Below are 19,195 nucleotides of genomic sequence, written 5' to 3'. Positions count from 1 at the left end.
CTCCTGTGGGAATTGAACACTGTAGTCCTTTCTTGGATCTGTCCCGAATCTTCCAAAATTCAGCTTCATTGGAGGGATGTGGCAGCAGCATCCAGGATGGACTGGTCCTTGGGTCACCGTTTGCCTGTCCCCCTTTCAGGAGCAAGAGAATCTGATGGATGCTGAGGAACGCCTGACCCAAATGATGAAATCCAAGATGGACCTGGAGAGTCAGGTCTCAGATATGAAAGAACGCTTGGAGGAGGAGGAAGGTGCAGCTGCGTCCCTGGGCGCCAACAAGCGCAAACTGGAGGGAGAGCTCAATGATCTCAAGATGGACCTTGAGGGCCTAGAAACCACCCTCGCCAAGACAGAGAAAGAGAAACAGGTAAGTCTTCCTTGAACCTGGCGCCAAGCGGGAAATCTATTTTGGACATCCTTTCTCGATGCAGACTCTTGGGTTGCTATTGGGTTGGGGGGAACCTGTGGCTTTTCAACAGTTCATAACTTCCGCCTAAAACATCCAAAGAAGGAGAGTGGATAAGGTTCAGTGCCAGAGATTTGAGTTTCGATCTTGTGGGATCCTGATAAAATGGCAGGTTCCCTCTTTCGGTTGGCGCCTGGTCTCGGATTTTGCAATGGCTAAACAAGTTGAGTTGTGGTTGGGCTTACATTAATAGGTCTCCCTTCTCCCCTCCAGGCTTTGGACCACAGAGTCAGAACCCTGACCACAGACCTTTCGGCACGGGAAGACGCTGTCACCAAACTCCAGAAGGAGAAGCGGGCTCTGGAGGAGTTGCACCAGGTAAGAAAGCCCAGTTGCAGATAAATATTTATAGGCTGCCTTTCCGAGGAAATCTCTCTCAGGAGACCTTGTGCCACATCTGCATTGTACATTTAAAGCACTGCTAAACCACTTCGACAGGCATGGCTTCCTGCAAAGAATTCTGGGAAGTGTAATTTGTTGCAGGTGTTTATTAGGAACAATTGTCACTTAAAATGCAGATGAATTTTCCTGATTATTATTATTATTATTATTATTATTATTATTATTATTATTATTATTTTTATATAATGAAACTGCAAATTGCTGCAGAAATGTGGGAACTAAATTCAAGATTGGAAAAATGAGCAACTGAGAGAAATGAAAGGGACCAATTTGCCCCACCCTACCAGGGACACGGGTGGCGCTGTGGGTTAAACCACAGAGCCTAGGACTTGCTGATCAGAAGGTCAGTGGTTCAAATCTCCGCGATGGGATGAGCTCCCGTTGCTCGGTCCCTGCTCCTGCCAACCTAGCCATTTGAAAGCACCTCAAAGTGCAAGTAGATAAATAGGTACCGCCCCAGCGGGAAGGTAAACAGAGTTTCTGTGTGCTGCTCTGGTTCGCCAGAAGTGGCTTAGTCATGCTGGCCACATGACCTGGAAGCTGTACACCGGCTCCCTCTGCCAATAACGTGAGATGAGTGCCGCAACCCCAGAGTCGGCCATGACTGGACCTAATGTTCAGGGGTCCCTTTACCTTTTACCAGGAAGGGAAGAGAGTGTGAATCCCCATCAGGTTGCTGCCAACTCCGGTGCTGTGTCTATTGTTGTGTGTGTGTGTGTGTGTGTGTGTGTGTGACTTCTGTCAACATTTCGAGAGCCAGAAAAAAATCTTGGATGGCCAGATCAGATCAGATGGCCTGATCTCAAAGAGGAATACCCCTGGCTTCTCTTTAGTTCCCTTTGGCCATGACAAGCTTCCCTTGTTCTCCATCTCTCCTTAGAAAACTCTGGACGACCTTCAGGCTGAGGAGGACAAAGTGAATCATCTCACCAAAAACAACAGCAAGCTTAGCACCCAGATACACGAGGTCAGTACCGATTGGTCGACTGGGGTGCTGTCTTGATCTGCCATTGGGCTACGGCACTTGTCATGCGAATAGTGCCTCGATATTCCACACTGTCCCACCCTATGCGCAGTGGATATGTGACTGGAAACCATGTGGCATTAGCAAAAGCTCAGGTGTGTGCGTGTGTGCGTGTGTGCGTGCGTGCGTGCAGAGGGAGGGGCTTGTGACTTCCAAGGAGCCCCAATAATGTATAGAAGATTCAGGGCAAGCAAAAGAGATTGTTCTGCCCTCTTCATTCCTCTTCGGGTTCTGGGAGACTGGTGAGGGCAGAGAGAGCTGGTCACAGCAGGAGGGGGAAACTCCCTGGCTTCTTTAGTGACCTGGCTCATCTCTGCCTCTTGGCCCCACCTCCTCTCCTCTTCAGCCTCTGCTTCTGCCTCTGCTTCAGGACTGCTCTCTGCCACAGACTCTCCCTGCTCACCAAACCCTGTGGCCTCTTCAGCTTCCGACACCTCTTCTTCCCAGGCTTCTCTCTCTTCTCCCTCTGACCACTCCTCCTCATCCCACCACCAATCCCCGGGCTCTGAGCCCCTGGGGTTTCCCCAGTTGGTTCCTCCCACCATCCCTCTGCATCTAGCTGGTCCCACACTTTCCCACACAGTCCCCCTGGACCCTCATCTCCCAAGGTCCTAGTCTGGCACTCCACTACCCCACACTGCCTCCCCGTGGTGCGTCTCCTTTCCGTTGCGCCAAAGGAGTGTCGTGTGTTCCGCCTCGGTGGTTTCTTCCCATCATCCTCTTTGCTTTGCTTCCCTTTGTAATTCACTTTTGGGTTGATTTCTTCAACCAGCTGGAGGACAACTGGGAGCAGGAGAAGAAGATTCGTGCTGAGGTGGAGAAGGCCCGCCGCAAGGCTGAGGGCGACTTGAAGATGACCATTGAGAACCTCAACGAGATGGAAAGGGCAAAGCTTGATTTGGAGGAGGTGGTCAAAAAGTGAGTGAGGGGGTGGATCAGGCATGTGACACTGCAAGGAAGGGGGTTGGGAATTAAAGTAGGAATGAACTGTGGGCTGGCCAGCAGAGGAAAATAATAATAATAATAATGCTATTATTTATACCCTGCCCATCTGACTGGGTTTCCCCACCCACTCTGTGCACCTTCCAACAGAATATTAAAAACACGATAAAACATCAAACATTAAAAACTTCCCTAAACAGGGGATGTCTTCTAAAAGTCAGATAGTTGTTTATTTCCTTGACATCTGATAGGAGGGCATTCCATAAGGCAGGTGCCACTACCAAGAAGGCCCTCTGTCTGGTTCCCTATAACCTCACTTCTCGCAAAGAGGGAACCGCCAGAAGGCCCTCAGAGCTGGACCTCAGTGTCCGGGCCGGACGATGGGGGTGAAGACGCTCCTTCAGGTATGCTGGGCCGAGGCCGTTTAGGGCTACCCATATATCTGAGTCAGCCAACAAGGTAGCATCCTGGTGTTGTTGAACTCCAATTCCCATCTCCCTTAATTATTAATCATGCAGGGGCTGATGGGAATCTGATTGACAGCATCTGGAGGGAAGACACATTCAATATATGACCAAGATGTACTAAGAAAAAGTTGAAGGCACTAAAAACTATTGCCATACTAATTTTTCTTAGACTCCAACTCCCATAATCCCTGGGGTTTGTGGCAGTTGGAGTCCAACCACACCTGGAGGGCCACAGCTTGCTAACGGCTTGTTACACAGATGTCTCCTAGCGATTTACAACATATTTAAAAACATAAGTATAAATACATTATAATATTAATTTGTTAAACGCAAACCTGAATGCACATCAAGATGTACAAAAGAACACCTCACTGTATCAGCGACAGGAAGGTTTGGCAAGTACCCTAACAACAACAAAAGAGAGCATCATTTTAGTCCTCGAGGAATAATAGAATTGTAGAGTTGGAAGGGACCACAACGGTCATCTAGTCCAACCCCCTGCAATGCTGGAATCTTCTGCCCAACGTGGGGCTAAAACCCACAACCCTGACATTAAGAGTCTCATGCTCTACTGACTGAACTAAGGTAAGCTTTTTCCTGGCAGTGAAAAGATATCCGTGAAGGTGCCAGGCGGACCTTCCTGGGGAGAGTGTCCCACAGACAGGGAGCCACAACAGAGAAGGCCCTCTCCCTTGCCATGTATCTGGAATAGGGAAGTTGTTGCCTTCCAGATATTGTTACTTGGATCGTGTCCAAGGCTGATGGGAGTTGGAGGCAAACAATATCTGGAGAGCCACAGGTCCCCTTTCCCAGGTATACATGGCCAAGGTGATAGGATTCCTTCTGTTTGAAGAATTTGGATTTGCTATCCCGCTTTATCACTACCCTAGGGAGTCTCAAAGCGGCTAACATTCTCCTTTCCCTTCCTCCCCCACAACAAACACTCTGTGAGGTGAGTGGGGCTGAGAGACTTCAGAGAAGTGTGACTAGCCCAAGGTCACCCAGCAGCTGCATGTGGGGGAGCGGGGAAGCGAACCCGGTTCACCAGATTACGAGTCCACCACTCTTAACCACTACACCACATCTTCCCTTGCAGGCGAGACATGGAAATCAACTCTATCACCGGCAAAGTGGAAGATGAGCAGTCCCTGAACTCCACACTCCAGAGGAAACTGAAGGAGCATCAGGTAGAAGAGAAAGAGGCTGAGGGATTCAGAAAGAACAGCCTTCTTTGGTAGCTTTTCTGCTTTTACTCTTTGCCTAAATACTTCTTCAAGCCTCATGATCCTCGGATGTCTTTCTCATAGGCCCGGATTGAAGAGCTGGAGGAAGAACTTGAAGCAGAACGTTCCATAAGGGCAAAGGTAACTTTTTTAACCCCCTTTTCAACAGCCAGTGACATGACTCAGTTGTGCACACTGTTGTTAAGTGCTTTGACGCTTGCCCTCACAACAAGCCTGTAAGGTAGGCCATTGCAATCTCCATTTTGCAGGCTGGGCAGAAGCTAGATAGTAATCCAAAGGCCTCCAGGGAGTTCACAGGCCAACTGGGACCTGAGCCCAGATCTCCTGAGCCCGACATTCAATCCAGCAGATTGCACTGGGTCTCATTTAGTGTAATTACAATCAGGTACTTGTAAAAAAAAGAAGAAGTTTCAAATGGGCAACTCTGGAAGAGTTTTGTTTGAAATCAGCTAAAGAACAAAACAGGATATGTCAGCCCATTAAAGATGCCTAGGTGGGGCAATGTAGAGTTTAATATTTTTAGAATTTGAGAGTTGAAAGTTGAGAGGATCATCTGGTCCAATGCAGGAATCTCAACTAAAGCATCCATGGCAGATGACCATCCAAATCTCTGCTTAAAAATCTCCAAGCAAGGAGAGGCCACCACCTCCTGAGGGAGCCCATTCCACTGCCAAACAGCTCTTACTTCAGAAAGTTACTCCTGATGTTTAGTCGAAATCTCCTTTCTTGTCACTTGAAGCCATTCGTTTAAGTCCTACTCTCCAAAGCAGGGAAAAACAAACTTGCTCCATCTTCATATATTTGAAGGTGGCTCTTATATCTCTTCTTAGTCTCATCTTGTCCAGGCTAAACATACCAAGCTACCAAGCTTCTTCAACTGTTCCTCATAAGGCCTAGTTTCCAGACCCTTGAACATCTGGCTTGCCCTCCTCTGCACACGTTCCAGCTTGACCATATCCTTAAATTGTGACTTAGTTTGTCCTTTTAACTGATGCATTAGTTAGTATGTTTACTATTACAGTGGACCCGCCAGATACGAACTTAATTTGTTCCGGGGGTCCATCCGCACCCCAAAAATCACATAAATAGAGGTGCACTTCTGCGCATGCGCGTGGGGTGAAACCCGGAAGTATACACTTCCGGGTTTGCTGTAGCCGTAACCCGAAGATTCCATATCCAGAGGGATACGTAAGTAGAGGTACGACTGTATTATTATTATTATTATTATTATTATTATTATTATTATTATTACAGTGGTACCTCTGGATATGAACGGGATCTGTTCCAGAGCCCTGTTCACATGCTGAAGCGAACGCAACCCGCGTCTGTGCATCACAATTTGCCACTTCCGCGCATGTGTGTGATGTCATTTTGACCGTCTGTGCATGCGCAAGCGGCGAAACCCAGAAGTAATGCGTTCCATTACTTCCGGGTTACTGCGGAGCGCAACCCGAAAGCGCTCAACCTGAAGCAACTTCAACCCGAGGTGTGACTGTATTCCTAACTACACTCAGCTGTCCAGGGGTCATCAAGGCATGTTGGAGGTGCAAAAGTAAATGAACAAACCAGTATTAAGATGTGTTCTTTCCCAAACTTCCTTCAGGTTGAGAAGCAGCGCAGCGACATCTCTCGGGAACTGGAAGAGCTCAGTGACCGGCTGGAAGAGGCTGGCGGGGCGACAACCTCTCAGGTATGCATGAGCCAAGACGGAGGAGCCATTCAACCCATTACGCAGATGAAAGGTCAGGGTGGTCACCCGCTCCCTCTATGCCTTCCTGCCTCCAGATTGAGCAGAACCGCAAGCGGGAGGCCGAGCTGCTGAAGCTCCGCCGGGAGCTGGAGGAGGCTGCCTTGCAGAGTGAGGCCACGGCTTCCACCCTCCGCAAGAAGCACACGGACGCCATGGCGGAGATGACCGAGCACCTTGAGAACCTGCAGAGGGTGAAATCCAAGCTGGAGAAAGACAAGCAGGTCATGAAGGCCGAGATTGAAGACCTCAGCGCCAGCATGGAGACCATCCAGAAGTCCAAGGTAGGGTCAGTTTCTCCCGTTCGCAAAGACTTGGGTGCTCTTGAAAAGGTAAGAAGGTAAGAAGGTGAGCACCTCTTTGCTTTATATACCATCCACTCCACGTCTTCTGCAGATGAATGCTGACGCTCATGTCCGCAAGCTGGAAGACAACCTGTCTGAAGCCAACGCAAGGCTGGCCGAGATGGAGAAGAACCAAGCGGAAATTAATGCGATCAGGAGCAGGCTCCAAGGTCAGGATCTTTCTGTACTGATTCAGTTGCCTGCAGTGTTGCGTCCAACTCACTCTTGGGCTGGATCTATACTGATTGTAAAAACGCTTTTAAATTGTTATATAGCTCTCAATGCAATTTTACATTACATTGCTCTACATCACCCTCTGGTGTCACACATTTATAATGCATTTATTACATTTTAACTGACTAGTTCAGGCTTCCTCAAACTCGGCCCTCCAGATGTTTTGAGACTACAATTCCCATCATCCCTGACCACTGGTCCTGCTAGCTAGGGATCATGGGAGTTGTAGGCCAAAAACATCCGGAGGGCAAAGTTTGAGGAAGCCTGGACTGTTTATTTAGTCCTTGGTTTTCATATGCTGCTTAGCACTGCAGCAGACCTTTCTCCTTTATCTCCCTTCCTTTTCCTTCATTCTCCCTTCTTGAATCAGGAGGCACTGGAATCTTGCTAAAATTGAAGGGCTTTCAAACAGCCCAGGGCTGCTCTCCCAGCCTCTGAAAACCAGAGGCTGAAACACCAGCACAAAGCTGCTTTAAAGCCCTTTGCAAAAGGGCTTTCAAGCAGCCCACAGCTGCTGTTGCAGCATCCACAGGAGTGCAGGGCTGCTTGAAAGCTCTTTAGCTGGCTTTCATTCTTTTTTACGGGCTTTCTTTGGCTGTGCACACCTGTTCCCAGAAGGGAACTGGCAGGCACAGCTGACGCAGCAGGATTTAACCTCGCTCAATTGCTGACAAGCAGGTGTTAAGGTCTGCTGTTTTGTTGTGTACACATGTTCTCTTCTGGCACAGCCAAAGCAAGCAAGCGAAATGCAGTGTCTTTCTCCCCTTGCCAACCCTGTGATTGATGTCTCTCCAAGCGTGGTGCTTGGGCCCACAATGCACTTAGGAACCTCGGAACAAAGGGGTTTGACAGGTGACCAGGACCACCCACCAGCCAGTCGTGTGACACCACACAACCATGTGATGTCAACCCGCCTGTCAAATTTGGCTCGTGAGGCAGAAAGATTCTCTGCCCCTATCGCAGACCCTTAACCCTGGGCTTTCCCGCTACTTTCTGCTACAGCTGAGAACAGCGAGCTGAGTCGGGAGCACGAGGAGAGCCAGACGAGGCTGAACCAGATTCTCCGCGTCAAGACGTCCCTCACCTCCCAGGTGGACGACTTCAAGCGGCAGCTGGACGAAGAGTCCAAGGTAAAGATGGGTGAATAATTGTATTGAAAAACATGCATGCCTCATTCAGAACTGCTGACCAGCACCCCCTTGGGATGAGCAGCAGAAGCGCAGCCTCTCAGTATAAGAACCTTCTGTCAGGAATGCTGCCCCATGTGGTGGACTCCATAACTGCAGCATGGTGGAGATCTCAGCTGGTTCGCTATTGTTCCTTATTCCTGCCTTAAAGGGTAGGTCCTTTGCAGCGGAGGGTGGCACTCTGGCTCTTCTCCAATCAAACCCTCCAGCCCCATGTGGTGAGAAACGTCACTGCAGTTTTGCAGTGTAGAACCTTCCGGACGGACTCCGCCCAGGCTGGCCATTGGCTCTTCCTGGGCAGAATGGAGTATAAGAAGACTTCCTGACTCAATGGCACTTTGTTTAAGCACCAATAATTATCTGAGCTGTAGCAGGCCTTGTGCTTCTTCTCTGTGGCCCTGATCCCTGTTTGGTTCTCCAGTCCAACTTTCTGGTTGATGTCCTAATCTTGATTGGTCTTATTTCCTGGCTCTTGACAGCTGCCTCTGGCCCAGACCTGACATGTCTTCATAATTATCATGGACTACCATTTTCCCTTTAAAACAAAACAAAACAAAAGATTGCCGCTATGCTGCCAGTGTCAGCAATTTGCTTTTTCTCATAGCAGCGCATCACATTCCGGTTCACTGAGAAGGAGGGTGATTTGCATAGAATCATAGAATTGTAGAGTTGGAAGGGACCTTGAGGGTCATCTAGCTCAACCCCCTGCAATGCAGGATTCTCATGTACTGAGTATCCATGGCATGTGGCCATCCAACCTCTGCTTATAAACCTCCAAATGAAGGAGAGTCCACTGCCTTCTGAGGGAGTCTACCAATGAATGAATGATAGTCCACCAGCTTCTAGCAGGACTGAGGGAGTCTAGAGTCTACCACCTTCTGTGGGAGTCTAGCAATGAATGAGAGTCCACTGCCTTGAAAGGGAGTCTAGCAATGACTGAGATTCCACCACCTTCTGAGGGAGTCTAGCAGGACCAGTGGTCAGGGATGATGGGAATTGTATTCCCAAAACAGCTAGAGGCCCAAGTTTGGGAAACATTGATGTAAATTGTAGCCCAACATCTGGAGGGTCACAGTTGAGCCACTCCTGGTGTGAAGAGTGTACCTATGGACCTTTCCATACATTCTGATCACCTGGGCTTACCAGGGTCGAGCCACGTAGGGCTGAAAGGCAGGGTAGAAATTTTAAGTAGAGGAACTAAATGGGAAACTGTACTAAGCAGCTATGGCTTTGGTGTCTGTAGGCCCGGAGCGCTGCTGTGGTAAGTCTGGCCAACACCAAACATGACCTGGACCTGATCAAAGAGCAGCTGGAGGAAGAGCAAGGCGGCAAAGCAGAGCTGCAACGCTTGGTCTCCAAGCTCAACACCGAAGTCACCACGTGGAGGACCAAATATGAAACGGATGCCATTCAGAGGACGGAGGAGCTGGAAGAGACTAAGTGAGCCTGATTTGGGGGAGAGGGAGGGGGCTCCTGGTCAACCTTCTGAGGGTCATATGCTAGTGTTGGTCAGGGCCAGAGACAAGTGGGTGGAACAATACATGTAAATTATACTTTTGTACAGTAGGCACAGCGGGCGGCGCTGTGGGCTAAACCACAGAGCCTAGGACTTGCCGATCAGAAGGTCGGCGGTTCGAATCCCCGCGACGGGGTGAGCTCCCGTTGTTCGGTCCCTGCTCCTGCCAACCTAGCAGTTCAAAAGCTCGTCAAAGTGCAAGTAGATAAATAGGTACCACTCTGGTGGAGAGGTAAACGGTGTTTCCGTGCGCTGCTCTCGTTCGCTGTACGCCGGCTCCCTCAGCCAATAAAGCGAGATGAGCACCACAACCCCAGAGTCGGCCACGACTGGACCTAATGGTCAGGGGTCCCTTTACCTTTACCTTTACAGTAGGCACACACAAACCATCGTCTCTTTCTATCCTCTGTCCAGGCAAGGGAAGGGGATTATCAACGACCCTTTCCAACCACAGGGAAATACTCAAGCAGGGTGCAAGCAAAGGTGGCCTGGAGGTGTCCCAAGGGCCAGTCAGAGAAGGAATGTAGGAACTGGGCCTTTGGTGTGTTGGCACCTTCCCTGGAATATGAGACAGACACTGTCCGTAGCGGAGGAAGAGGAGTGCGGGGGGGAGCATACTGCCCCTGGCAGCGCGATTCCTCTAGGGTGCCATCGCGGCTGCTTCCCTGCCTGCGCTGGGTGCCACGCCCCCACAGGCGGCGTACCACACCCCCGGGACGCGCACCAGCCCCGTTCCTGCCTGCTCTCCACCCCCCGGTGCCGGAGCATGAAGCTCAGCCACTGGACGCTGTCGCTGTCATCTTTACATTCCTATCCTCTTTCAACAAGTCTTTTAAGCAGAGATTTCCCCCAGTCTGAATCTGCACTGGAACTAATTTTAAAACTCTATTTATATGTGGAATTGCATTGAAATGTTTGTGTCTGTGTGTTTTATAAATGGAAGTGCTTTGTTTTTCGGTTGTTCATAGTTTTATTTGTTCGACAACTTTTCATTCTGTTGTCGCCTGCGCTAGGACAAAGGTCAATAATAAACACGACATCTCCCCTGCTCTTTATGGTGCCCAGTAATCTATCTTGGGGAATAGCCGATGTGCCGTCCGCACGTTACTGGAACTCCCAACTGTCGTCGGCCCCTGCCAGCCTGGTTAGGGCTGATGGGAGTTGTAGTGCAGCAACATCCGAGGTGCCAGAGCGTCTCCCATCCCCGCATGGAGGGCTTTAAGACAGGCACATTGAATTTGGTCTGGAAATCGGCTTGGAGCGAGTGCGCCCAATGCAACTGCATTGCAGCCTTCTCTGCTGTGGAATGGCCTCCCCAGATTAGTTCACCTGGCACCTTCTTTACAGTCAGATCCAGATATCTCCATCCTCATCCCCATAGAGGGGTCGGGGGAAGGGCATGGAAGCACATCTCCAGTTATGGGCCTGTCTGAGAGCCAGGAAGGGATGCAGCAATGTCACTCTGGAAGGATGCTGCCGCCACCTACGGTATTAAACCCACAACCGATGCAATGCTGACTTGCATTGTCGTGTCGCGGTGCTTCTTCCAGGAGAAAGTTGACTGCCCGGCTGCAGGAGGCAGAGGAGACGGCTGAAACGGCTCAAGCCCGGGTGGCCAGCATGGAGAAGAACAAGCAGAGGCTGCAGATGGAAGTGGAAGACCTCACTCTGGATCTCGAGAAGGTACCCTTCACAGTTCCCAAAACTGTTTAGGGAAGTTTTTAACGACTGATGTTTTCATGTATTTTTTAATCTTTTGTTTGAAGCCACCCAGAGTAGCTGGGGAAACCCAGCCAGGTGGGTGGGGTATAAATAAATTATTATTATTATTATTATTATTATTATTATTATTATTATTATTATATCTCATGTTACATTTGCTTCAGGTTGAATGTTTTCAGGTTGCGTCCCGCGGTGACCCGAAAGTACCAGAAAGGGTTACTTCCGGGTTTCGCCACTCGCGCATGCGCAGACGCACAAAATGATGTCATGCACATGCGCAGAAGTGGCGAATCGTGACCCACGCACTCGCGGATGCGGGTTGTGTTCTGCTCATGTTGCGAATGGGCCTCTGCAATGGATCCCGTTTGCAACCAGAAGTACCACTGTATTATTAAATGCCCCGCTTGACTTTCTCTCTCCAGGCCAATGCAGCCTGCGCAGCCCTGGACAAGAAGCAGAGAGCCTTTGACAAGATGCTAGCCGAGTGGCACCAGAAGTGCGAGGAGCTGCAGCTGGAGGTGGACAACTCCCAGAAGGAGTGCCGCATGTACATGACGGAGAACTTCAAGCTCAAGACGGCCTACGAGGAATCCTTGGAGCACCTGGAATCTGTGAAGAAGGATAACAAGACTCTCCAGGGCAAGTGTTTCTGGGCTGTGGGGCTGTGGATTCTCTATGTTAGAAAATAGGGTGGAGACAAACTATGGTTCAGTTCCAATCGGAAGGCAAACTGATCTAATTCTCACTTTCTGAAATACAAGACACGGACAGAAATATAGCACTCCTTCGAAATTTGCGCTTCCATGAATTTTGCCTTGCCGTTCTTAAGCAAAGCAACATCTCCAAAAATGCATATTCTAGAGCAGGGGTCGGCAAGGTTTACCTCACCTGGGCCGATTCACTCCCAGGAGATCACTCCGTGGGCCACATCGCGTCTGCGCATGCACAGACACGATTCCCAGTGCCACAGAAGCGAGTCTCCGCTCCGCGCTGTGCCAGTTTAGCACAGCATGCGGGGACTCGCCGAGCAGGCGGCTTGGTTCAGGGGTGGCTCGGGGGCCATTTAAATGACTCCCATGGGCCGCTTGTGGCCCTTGGGCCGCAGGTTGCTGACCTCTGTCCTAGAATAAAGTGTTCATAAAGGTAAAGGTAAAGGGACCCCTGACCATTAGGTCCAGTCGTGGCCGACTCTGGGGTTGCAGCGCTCATCTCGCTTTATTGGCCGAGGGAGCCGGCGTACAGCTTCCGGGTCATGTGGCCAGCATGACTAAACTGCTTCTGGTGAACCAGCAGCGCAAAGAAATGCCGTTTACCTTCCTGCCGGAGCGGTACCTATTTATCTACTTGCACTTTGAGGTGCTTTCGAACTGCTAGGTTGGCAGGAGCAGGGACCGAGCAATGGGAGCTCACCCCGTCGTGGGGATTTGAACCGCCGACCTTCTGATCGGCAAGCCCTAGGCTCTGTGGTTTAACCCACAGCGCCACCTGCGTCCCTTAAACAGTCATGGCTTTCCCCCAAAGAATCCTGGGAACTGCAGTATCTTAAGGGTTCTGAGATCCCCCATTTGAGTGACAATTCCTAGGCTCTGTGGTTTAACCCACAGTGCCACATAAGTGAAAAGAAACATACGAAATGTATTTCATTGGAGGAAACCACTTACAAATGTGTGCCTGTTAGGCAAAACTACATGCCAAAATTGCTTATGAGGAGAAATTTGCACTCAAATGTCGATGAATTTTCATGAGTTGTTTTTAAATCACAAATTGGTGCAGAAGAATGAGAAGTGTGGTGGAACGGAAATGGAGAGATTTGTACATCCCTCCAGTTTGCAGGCCTGAAATGCAACAGAAGCATTGAAAAGATTTGTGTGTGTGCTTTTCCCCACCTCAGAGGAGATTAAAGATCTGATTGACCAGCTGGGCGAGGGAGGAAGGAGTGTCCATGAGCTGCAGAAGATGAAGAAGAAACTGGAGCTTGAGAAGGATGAGCTGCAGGTGGCCCTGGAAGAAGCAGAATCGACCCTGGAGGTAATGATTCCTTGTTTAAGCATTAAGCATTAGTAGGACTTCCCCTAGGACACGGGTGGCACTGTGGGTTAAACCACAGAGCCTAGGACTTGCCGATCAGAAGGTCAGCGGTTTGAATCCCCGTGACGGGTTGAGCTCCTGTTGCTCGGTCCCTGCTCCTGCCAACCTAGCAGTTTGAAAGCACGTCAAAGTGCAAGTAGATAAATAGGTACCACCCCGGCGGGAAGGTAAACAGCATTTCCGTGTGCTGCTCTGGTTGGCCAGAAGCGGTTTAGTCATGCTGGCCACATGACCCGGAAGCTGTACGCCGGCTCCCTCGGCCAATAAAGCGAGTGAGCGCCGCAACCCCAGAGTCGGCCACGACTGGACCTAATGGTCAGGAGTCCCTTTACCTTTAAGATTCGGATATGCTATGACAGGCGTCCTCAAACTTGGCCCTCCAGATGTTTTGAGACTACAATTCCCATCATCCCTGACCACTGGTCCTGCTAGCTAGGGATCATGGGAGCTGTAGGCCAAAAACATCTGGAGGGCCGAGGTTGAGGAAGCCTGTGCTATGAGGTAGAGAGGAAAGAATAATGGTACATGAAAAAGAAAATAATAATGAGCTTGATTGGCACCTGAGCTTCTAAGGTAAGTGTCGGGAGTTATGTTCCTTTGCCAAGCTTGAAGGGGGTTCCAAGTCTGTTATGTACTGAGCTGAATAGACTTCAGAATGCAGCAGTCTGATTGGTCCTAGAACAATGGGATACAGAATGCAGCAGTCTGATTGGTCCACAGGAGCCACCCAATCCAGCTCCAAGTGTAAGTGAATCTGCAACCTGATTGGCCCACAGGAGAATCCCGGAATTAGCCAATCACGTGGGGCCCATTGTGTAACTAATGTATATAAAGCAGACATTCTGGGGGAACTTCCATTCCTCCTCACCACTTTGAGCTGAATAAAGAGCATGAAATCCACTCTCGACTCCAAGAATATTTCAAAGTTCTTTGCCCCACATCACTCAGACAGCCCCTACTAAAGCAGTCAATAGCTGTTTTCACCTTTAAAGAGCCTGTCATCCACGCGTCTCCTTGTGTGTCTGCCGACAGGTGGAAGAGAGCAAGCTCATCCGCATCCAGCTTGAACTGGCGCAAGTCAAGGCGGACATTGACAGGAGGATTCATGAGAAGGAGGAGGAGTTTGAAGCCACAAGGTATGGCGCGAAGAACGTGTGCGAGAGGCAGGAAGCGGAAGGTTAAAACTGGGAACAACAAAAATGCGGCAAGAAGTACTTGAGAGAGATGAGGTTCTCCCCTTTTTAATCTTTGTTTTGATCCTCACAACCACCCTGTGATGTAGGTTAGGCTGAGGGACGGTGGCGAGCCCAAAGTCACCCAATGTGCTGAGTGGGGATTTGAACCCTGGTCTCTCTGTCCCTAGTCCAGCACTCTAGCCACTGCTCCACACTGCCAGCATTACTTCTCATTTTACAGCTGTTCTATTTGGAACACTTGTTAACTTATTTGGGATATCAGTGGTTGTGGGATTTTGAGCTTTCCTTGTTTTAGAAAAGTAGCTGATGTGGTGTGTGTGGGTGTGTGGTTTTCTTTCTGGTAAACATTTCTGCAGCCTCCCCCGCTGCCTGCATTCCCCAATTCGAAAAGCCCAAGTGGGGAGGTATAAGTTCACAACATCTTCCTCTGGCCTTTTATGGGAGTGCAGGCACCTGGGGAGGCTGCAGAGGGCAGAATGCTAGGTGAGGAGGTTTAAAATGAAAGGAAGGAGACTTGGGAAGGTAACTGCATCAAAAACCCGTATCCCATCCATGAGATTTTCATTGACCATTTCAATCCTCCATGATAATTTTCAGGCGGCATTTCTTTATTCAGTAATGTAGAATGACGAAATGCAGGATAATTTTTTGGCACATTAGAGAGAGACAGACAGACAGACAGACAGACTAGTGTAAGATCCCCAACTGAGCTTCATGACTGAGAGGGATTGAGACTCTAGAAGAAGAAGTCCCCGCAAAGGAAGAATGGATACAAAAACTTATGGAACATGCAGAAAGGGTGAAACTTACCGGAAGAATAATAAATCAAGATAACAAACTTTTTTTAATAAAAGAATGGAAATGGTTTATTGAATATTTACAGATAAATTGTAAACAGATAAAAACATTAGCAGGATTATTGTAATAACCTGCTGTTTTATAAAAGTATATATTTACAGTAGATAATTAAACGAGCAAGTTAAATGAATTTGGGTATGCAGAAGATATTAAAAAATAAATTGAAGGAACCGCAGAAAGAGGGAGGAGGAAGTCAAATTTTAAAACGTTAAATTGATTGTAAAACTAATGAAAGGTATAAATTTGAAAAGTATAAATAAAAAACTAGGGGGGGGGGATTGAGACAAATGGATGCCTTTGTTATCCTCTGCAGGAAAAACCACCAACGGGCCATTGAGGCCCTTCAATCCAGCCTGGAGCTGGAGGCGAAAGGCCGGGCTGAGGCGCTCCGTCTGAAAAAGAAGATGGAGACTGACCTGAATGAGATGGAGATCCAGCTGGACCACGCCAACAGGAACAACAGTGAGCTGGTCAAGACTCTGAAGAAACTCCAGCAACAAATCAAGGTGAGAAAAAGATCGTGAGGAAGGGAGGGAGAAGCCAGGCGGAAGAGAAACCGGTGCCTGGAGGGGATGGTCTTCTGAGGAAAAGCTTTGCAGCTTAACACAAGTTGGAGAAACCCCCGGGTTGTTTGTTCTCCTCAGACAGAGCTGGCAAGGTTGATCTCACCACCTTCTGTGGTCTTGCTTGTTCTGCCACTGAGCCAAGGCTCTTGCCCAGTCAAAATGTGAACCACAACGCCTTTCTTTCCAACACCCTACACTGAGCGATGGCTCTTCTCAGGGCAGATTATGTACAGTTTGGCAGAGTTCAGATTGGGGTGTGGGCAGATTGGTCTACAACAAGTGTAGATGAGATGGAGTTTGATAGGCCAACTGCCTGAGTCAGTCTAAGGCAGCTTCCTAGGTACAGGTTGTAGCTAGCCAAGTTCTCAGAGTAGACCCATTGAAATGAGTGGAACTGAGTTAGCCACACCAAACGATGTTGCTGATTTCATTATTTGTAACCCACCCATCTGACTGGGTTGCCCCAGCCACTTTGGGCATAAAAACACAATAAGATGTCAACCATTAAAGACTTTCAGACACAGGGCTGCCTTCAGATGTCTTCTAAAAGGTGTATAGTTATTTATCTCCTTGACATCTGATGGGAGGGTGTTCCATGGGGCGGGTGCCACTACGGAGAAAGCCCTCTGCCTGGTTGCCTGTAATTTCACTTCTCGCAGTGAGGGAACCGCTAGAAGGCCCTCGGAGCTGGACCTCAATGAACGTGACTAATATTAGATACAGTGCTGCATGTCCCATGTGCAACCCATCTTGTGGATCTGGGGTGGTCCCCAGCCTGACTCCATTGGCTACTTTTCTGCCTGCAGGACCTCCAGATCCAGATGGATGAAGATGCCCGCCAGCATGAAGAACTCCGGGAACAGTACAACCTCCAGGAGCGCCGCCTCAGCCTTCTCCAAACGGAGCTGGAGGAAGTTCGCACCGGCCTGGAGGGCAGCGAGCGCTCCCGCAAACTACTCGAGCAGGAGTTGGTGGAGGTCTCCGAGAGGCACAATGAACTCAACGTCCAGGTGGGGACAGAGGATAGTCACCTGCCTGTCCTGGGTGTGGTTGGCTGACTAGCTGGGCAGTTTGATGTGCAGCACGTTGAACCCGTTTGTGAAACTAAACAGACGCATGCCCTGCTTAGACCAGCCAATGGAGAGCGGTCCATTAGGGCAAATGAGGCAGCACTGCTTCACTAGTCTGACTGCCCTTAGCCAGCCCCTAGAAGTCATCGACTGGCTGGACGCAGAGGAATGATGGGAGGAACCGCTGGGGAACCCTGAAGGGAAGAAGGCTCAGAGCCTGGGCAGTGGTGGTGGGATGCCGCCGAGTAGTCAGACTGGGAAGAGGATGTGTCGGAAGCTGAAGGAGTAACAGGGCTTAGTGAGATGGGAGAGTCTGTGGCAGTTAGAAGTCCAAAATCAGAGGCAGAAGCTGAAGCAGGAGAGGAGGGAGGCCAAGGGGCAGAGGTGAGTCCAGGTGGTGAAGAGTCATGTGTGTCTCCCCCTCCTGCTGTGAAAAGCTCCCCTCCTGCTTGGTCTCCCAGAACCAGCAGAGGCGTGAAAAGGGTGGAGGAGAAATTAGCCTCACCCAGGAACAGTCTCAAATTGTTTGGGGGAAAACCCTGGAGATGAGGGGACTTAGACAGCTGTGGGGAGATGGGGACTTTCAGTCTCAGCAACTGATTTATGTCTAAGACCTAACGGGAAGGAGACTCTCCGCCAAGTCTGTGAAGATGTTTTGGCAAATAAAGAGTTAACTCCAACCTTGAATGGTGTGATTTACTGCTGGCTCACTCTTTGATACTGTCCATCTGCCTTCTTACTTGCCACCAGTCCAGATGGTGGCACTCCCTGTTGACTTTCTCCTCCTTAGTCGCATTATTGCCCCTTGCAGAACTCGGCAGGGAGGCAGGGACCAAACTAGACTAAGCTGGCTCTGCCTGTCACTGGTTTTGGTGCTACCTCTTGTTGGTCTCCTTGCTTTCTGTCCTATCAGGCCCAGTGGCACCGACCATCATCACAGGCAACTGTCTCAAAACATGCAATAAAAAAGCAGCATTCAGGCATCAGAACAGGCAGTCTGGCTCTGCATTTCTGCGACGACTGAGGCAATAGCTTACCCCAAACTCTTCTTTTCCCTCTGCAGAACCAAAGCCTGCTGGTGATCAAGAGGAAATTGGAATCTGACCTCCAGCGCATCACTAATGATCACGAGGAGCTCATCAGCGAGTTCCGAACGGCGGACGAGAAAGCAAAGAAGGCAGTGGCTGATGTGAGTTGCATCCCTGCAGAATAAGGCTCAGGGATAATTATATCCTATTATTTTTATGGTGGCAAATAGAAAGGGATGATCCTTTGTGTATCAATAATGTGAGGTTAAAGGATGAGGAATCTCATACTCTTCATTCATGTTTGTTTATTTTTTAATCACACCTTGGTCAACTCCAGGCTATCACTATTTTGCAGAAGGGACTGTGCACCGAAAATTAAGGTTTGCACAATTAAATTGGATTAAAGTGCTCTGGTACAACAATTTTTTAAAAAAAACGGGCTATTTGCAGTTAGGAAAGTGATGGGGAAAGTACACAGAGACCATCAAATACAGTAGATAGCATTGCCTCACTTTCCCACAAATATATCAGGATGCACACTCAATAAACAGGATGAGGCCAGCTACCTGCGTTCCACAGCCGTGAGTATCACTCAACATTCCCCTTCCTTCCGTTGGGCTGAACTGAATACATGAGATGGAGCCGGGTTCTGACGCTTGCTGCTCTTGGTGATTCTAATACTTACTTCTTACCGTTCCCACCCCTTCCAGGCGACCCGCATGGCAGAGGAGCTGCGCCAGGAGCAAGATCACTCCATGCACCTGGAGAGGATTAAGAAGAACCACGAGGTCACCATCAAAGACCTGCAAGTCAAGATGGAAGAAGCTGAGCAAATGGCCCTGAAAGGAGGGAAGCGAACCATCATGAAGCTGGAGACCAAGGTAGGAGGACGCTTCCCCATTGCTTCTGACCTCATCCCCAAAATATGCATGTTGCCAGACCAAAGATGCACAGAGTCTGAGTCCCTCAGATTAACCCCAGACCTGCAGAGAGCAGAGAACCTTCTTCACCCTAAGGGCCGCAGAAAAGGCAGTTAAGAGGAGAAATCATTACTTATTTTTTAATTGGCATCCGTCTCAAGAGACAATGGAGGG

General features: G+C 49.3%; 1 protein-coding gene across 1 annotated transcript in view; it reads left to right on the top strand.

Moving 5' to 3' along the window:
* MYH16 (myosin heavy chain 16) overlaps positions 1 to 19,195 on the top strand; it is a 58,884-nt gene that overhangs the window by 34,637 nt on the left and 5,052 nt on the right. The window contains exons 23-41 of the mRNA XM_083585559.1: positions 140 to 367; positions 680 to 784; positions 1,749 to 1,835; positions 2,665 to 2,810; positions 4,398 to 4,488; positions 4,609 to 4,665; positions 6,149 to 6,235; positions 6,331 to 6,576; positions 6,689 to 6,806; positions 7,873 to 8,000; positions 9,301 to 9,497; positions 11,124 to 11,256; positions 11,718 to 11,934; positions 13,187 to 13,323; positions 14,416 to 14,519; positions 15,751 to 15,943; positions 16,810 to 17,013; positions 18,137 to 18,262; positions 18,812 to 18,982. Of these exons, the coding sequence (XP_083441685.1) occupies positions 140 to 367; positions 680 to 784; positions 1,749 to 1,835; positions 2,665 to 2,810; positions 4,398 to 4,488; positions 4,609 to 4,665; positions 6,149 to 6,235; positions 6,331 to 6,576; positions 6,689 to 6,806; positions 7,873 to 8,000; positions 9,301 to 9,497; positions 11,124 to 11,256; positions 11,718 to 11,934; positions 13,187 to 13,323; positions 14,416 to 14,519; positions 15,751 to 15,943; positions 16,810 to 17,013; positions 18,137 to 18,262; positions 18,812 to 18,982 (2,775 nt within the window). The remainder of the gene's footprint in view (positions 1 to 139; positions 368 to 679; positions 785 to 1,748; positions 1,836 to 2,664; positions 2,811 to 4,397; positions 4,489 to 4,608; positions 4,666 to 6,148; positions 6,236 to 6,330; positions 6,577 to 6,688; positions 6,807 to 7,872; positions 8,001 to 9,300; positions 9,498 to 11,123; positions 11,257 to 11,717; positions 11,935 to 13,186; positions 13,324 to 14,415; positions 14,520 to 15,750; positions 15,944 to 16,809; positions 17,014 to 18,136; positions 18,263 to 18,811; positions 18,983 to 19,195) is intronic.

This window comes from Podarcis filfolensis (genome assembly GCF_964270895.1).
Source record: "Podarcis filfolensis genome assembly, chromosome: 14".
NCBI classification, from domain to species: Eukaryota; Metazoa; Chordata; class Lepidosauria; order Squamata; family Lacertidae; genus Podarcis; species Podarcis filfolensis.
This window is presented reverse-complemented; position numbering and strand designations above follow the sequence as displayed.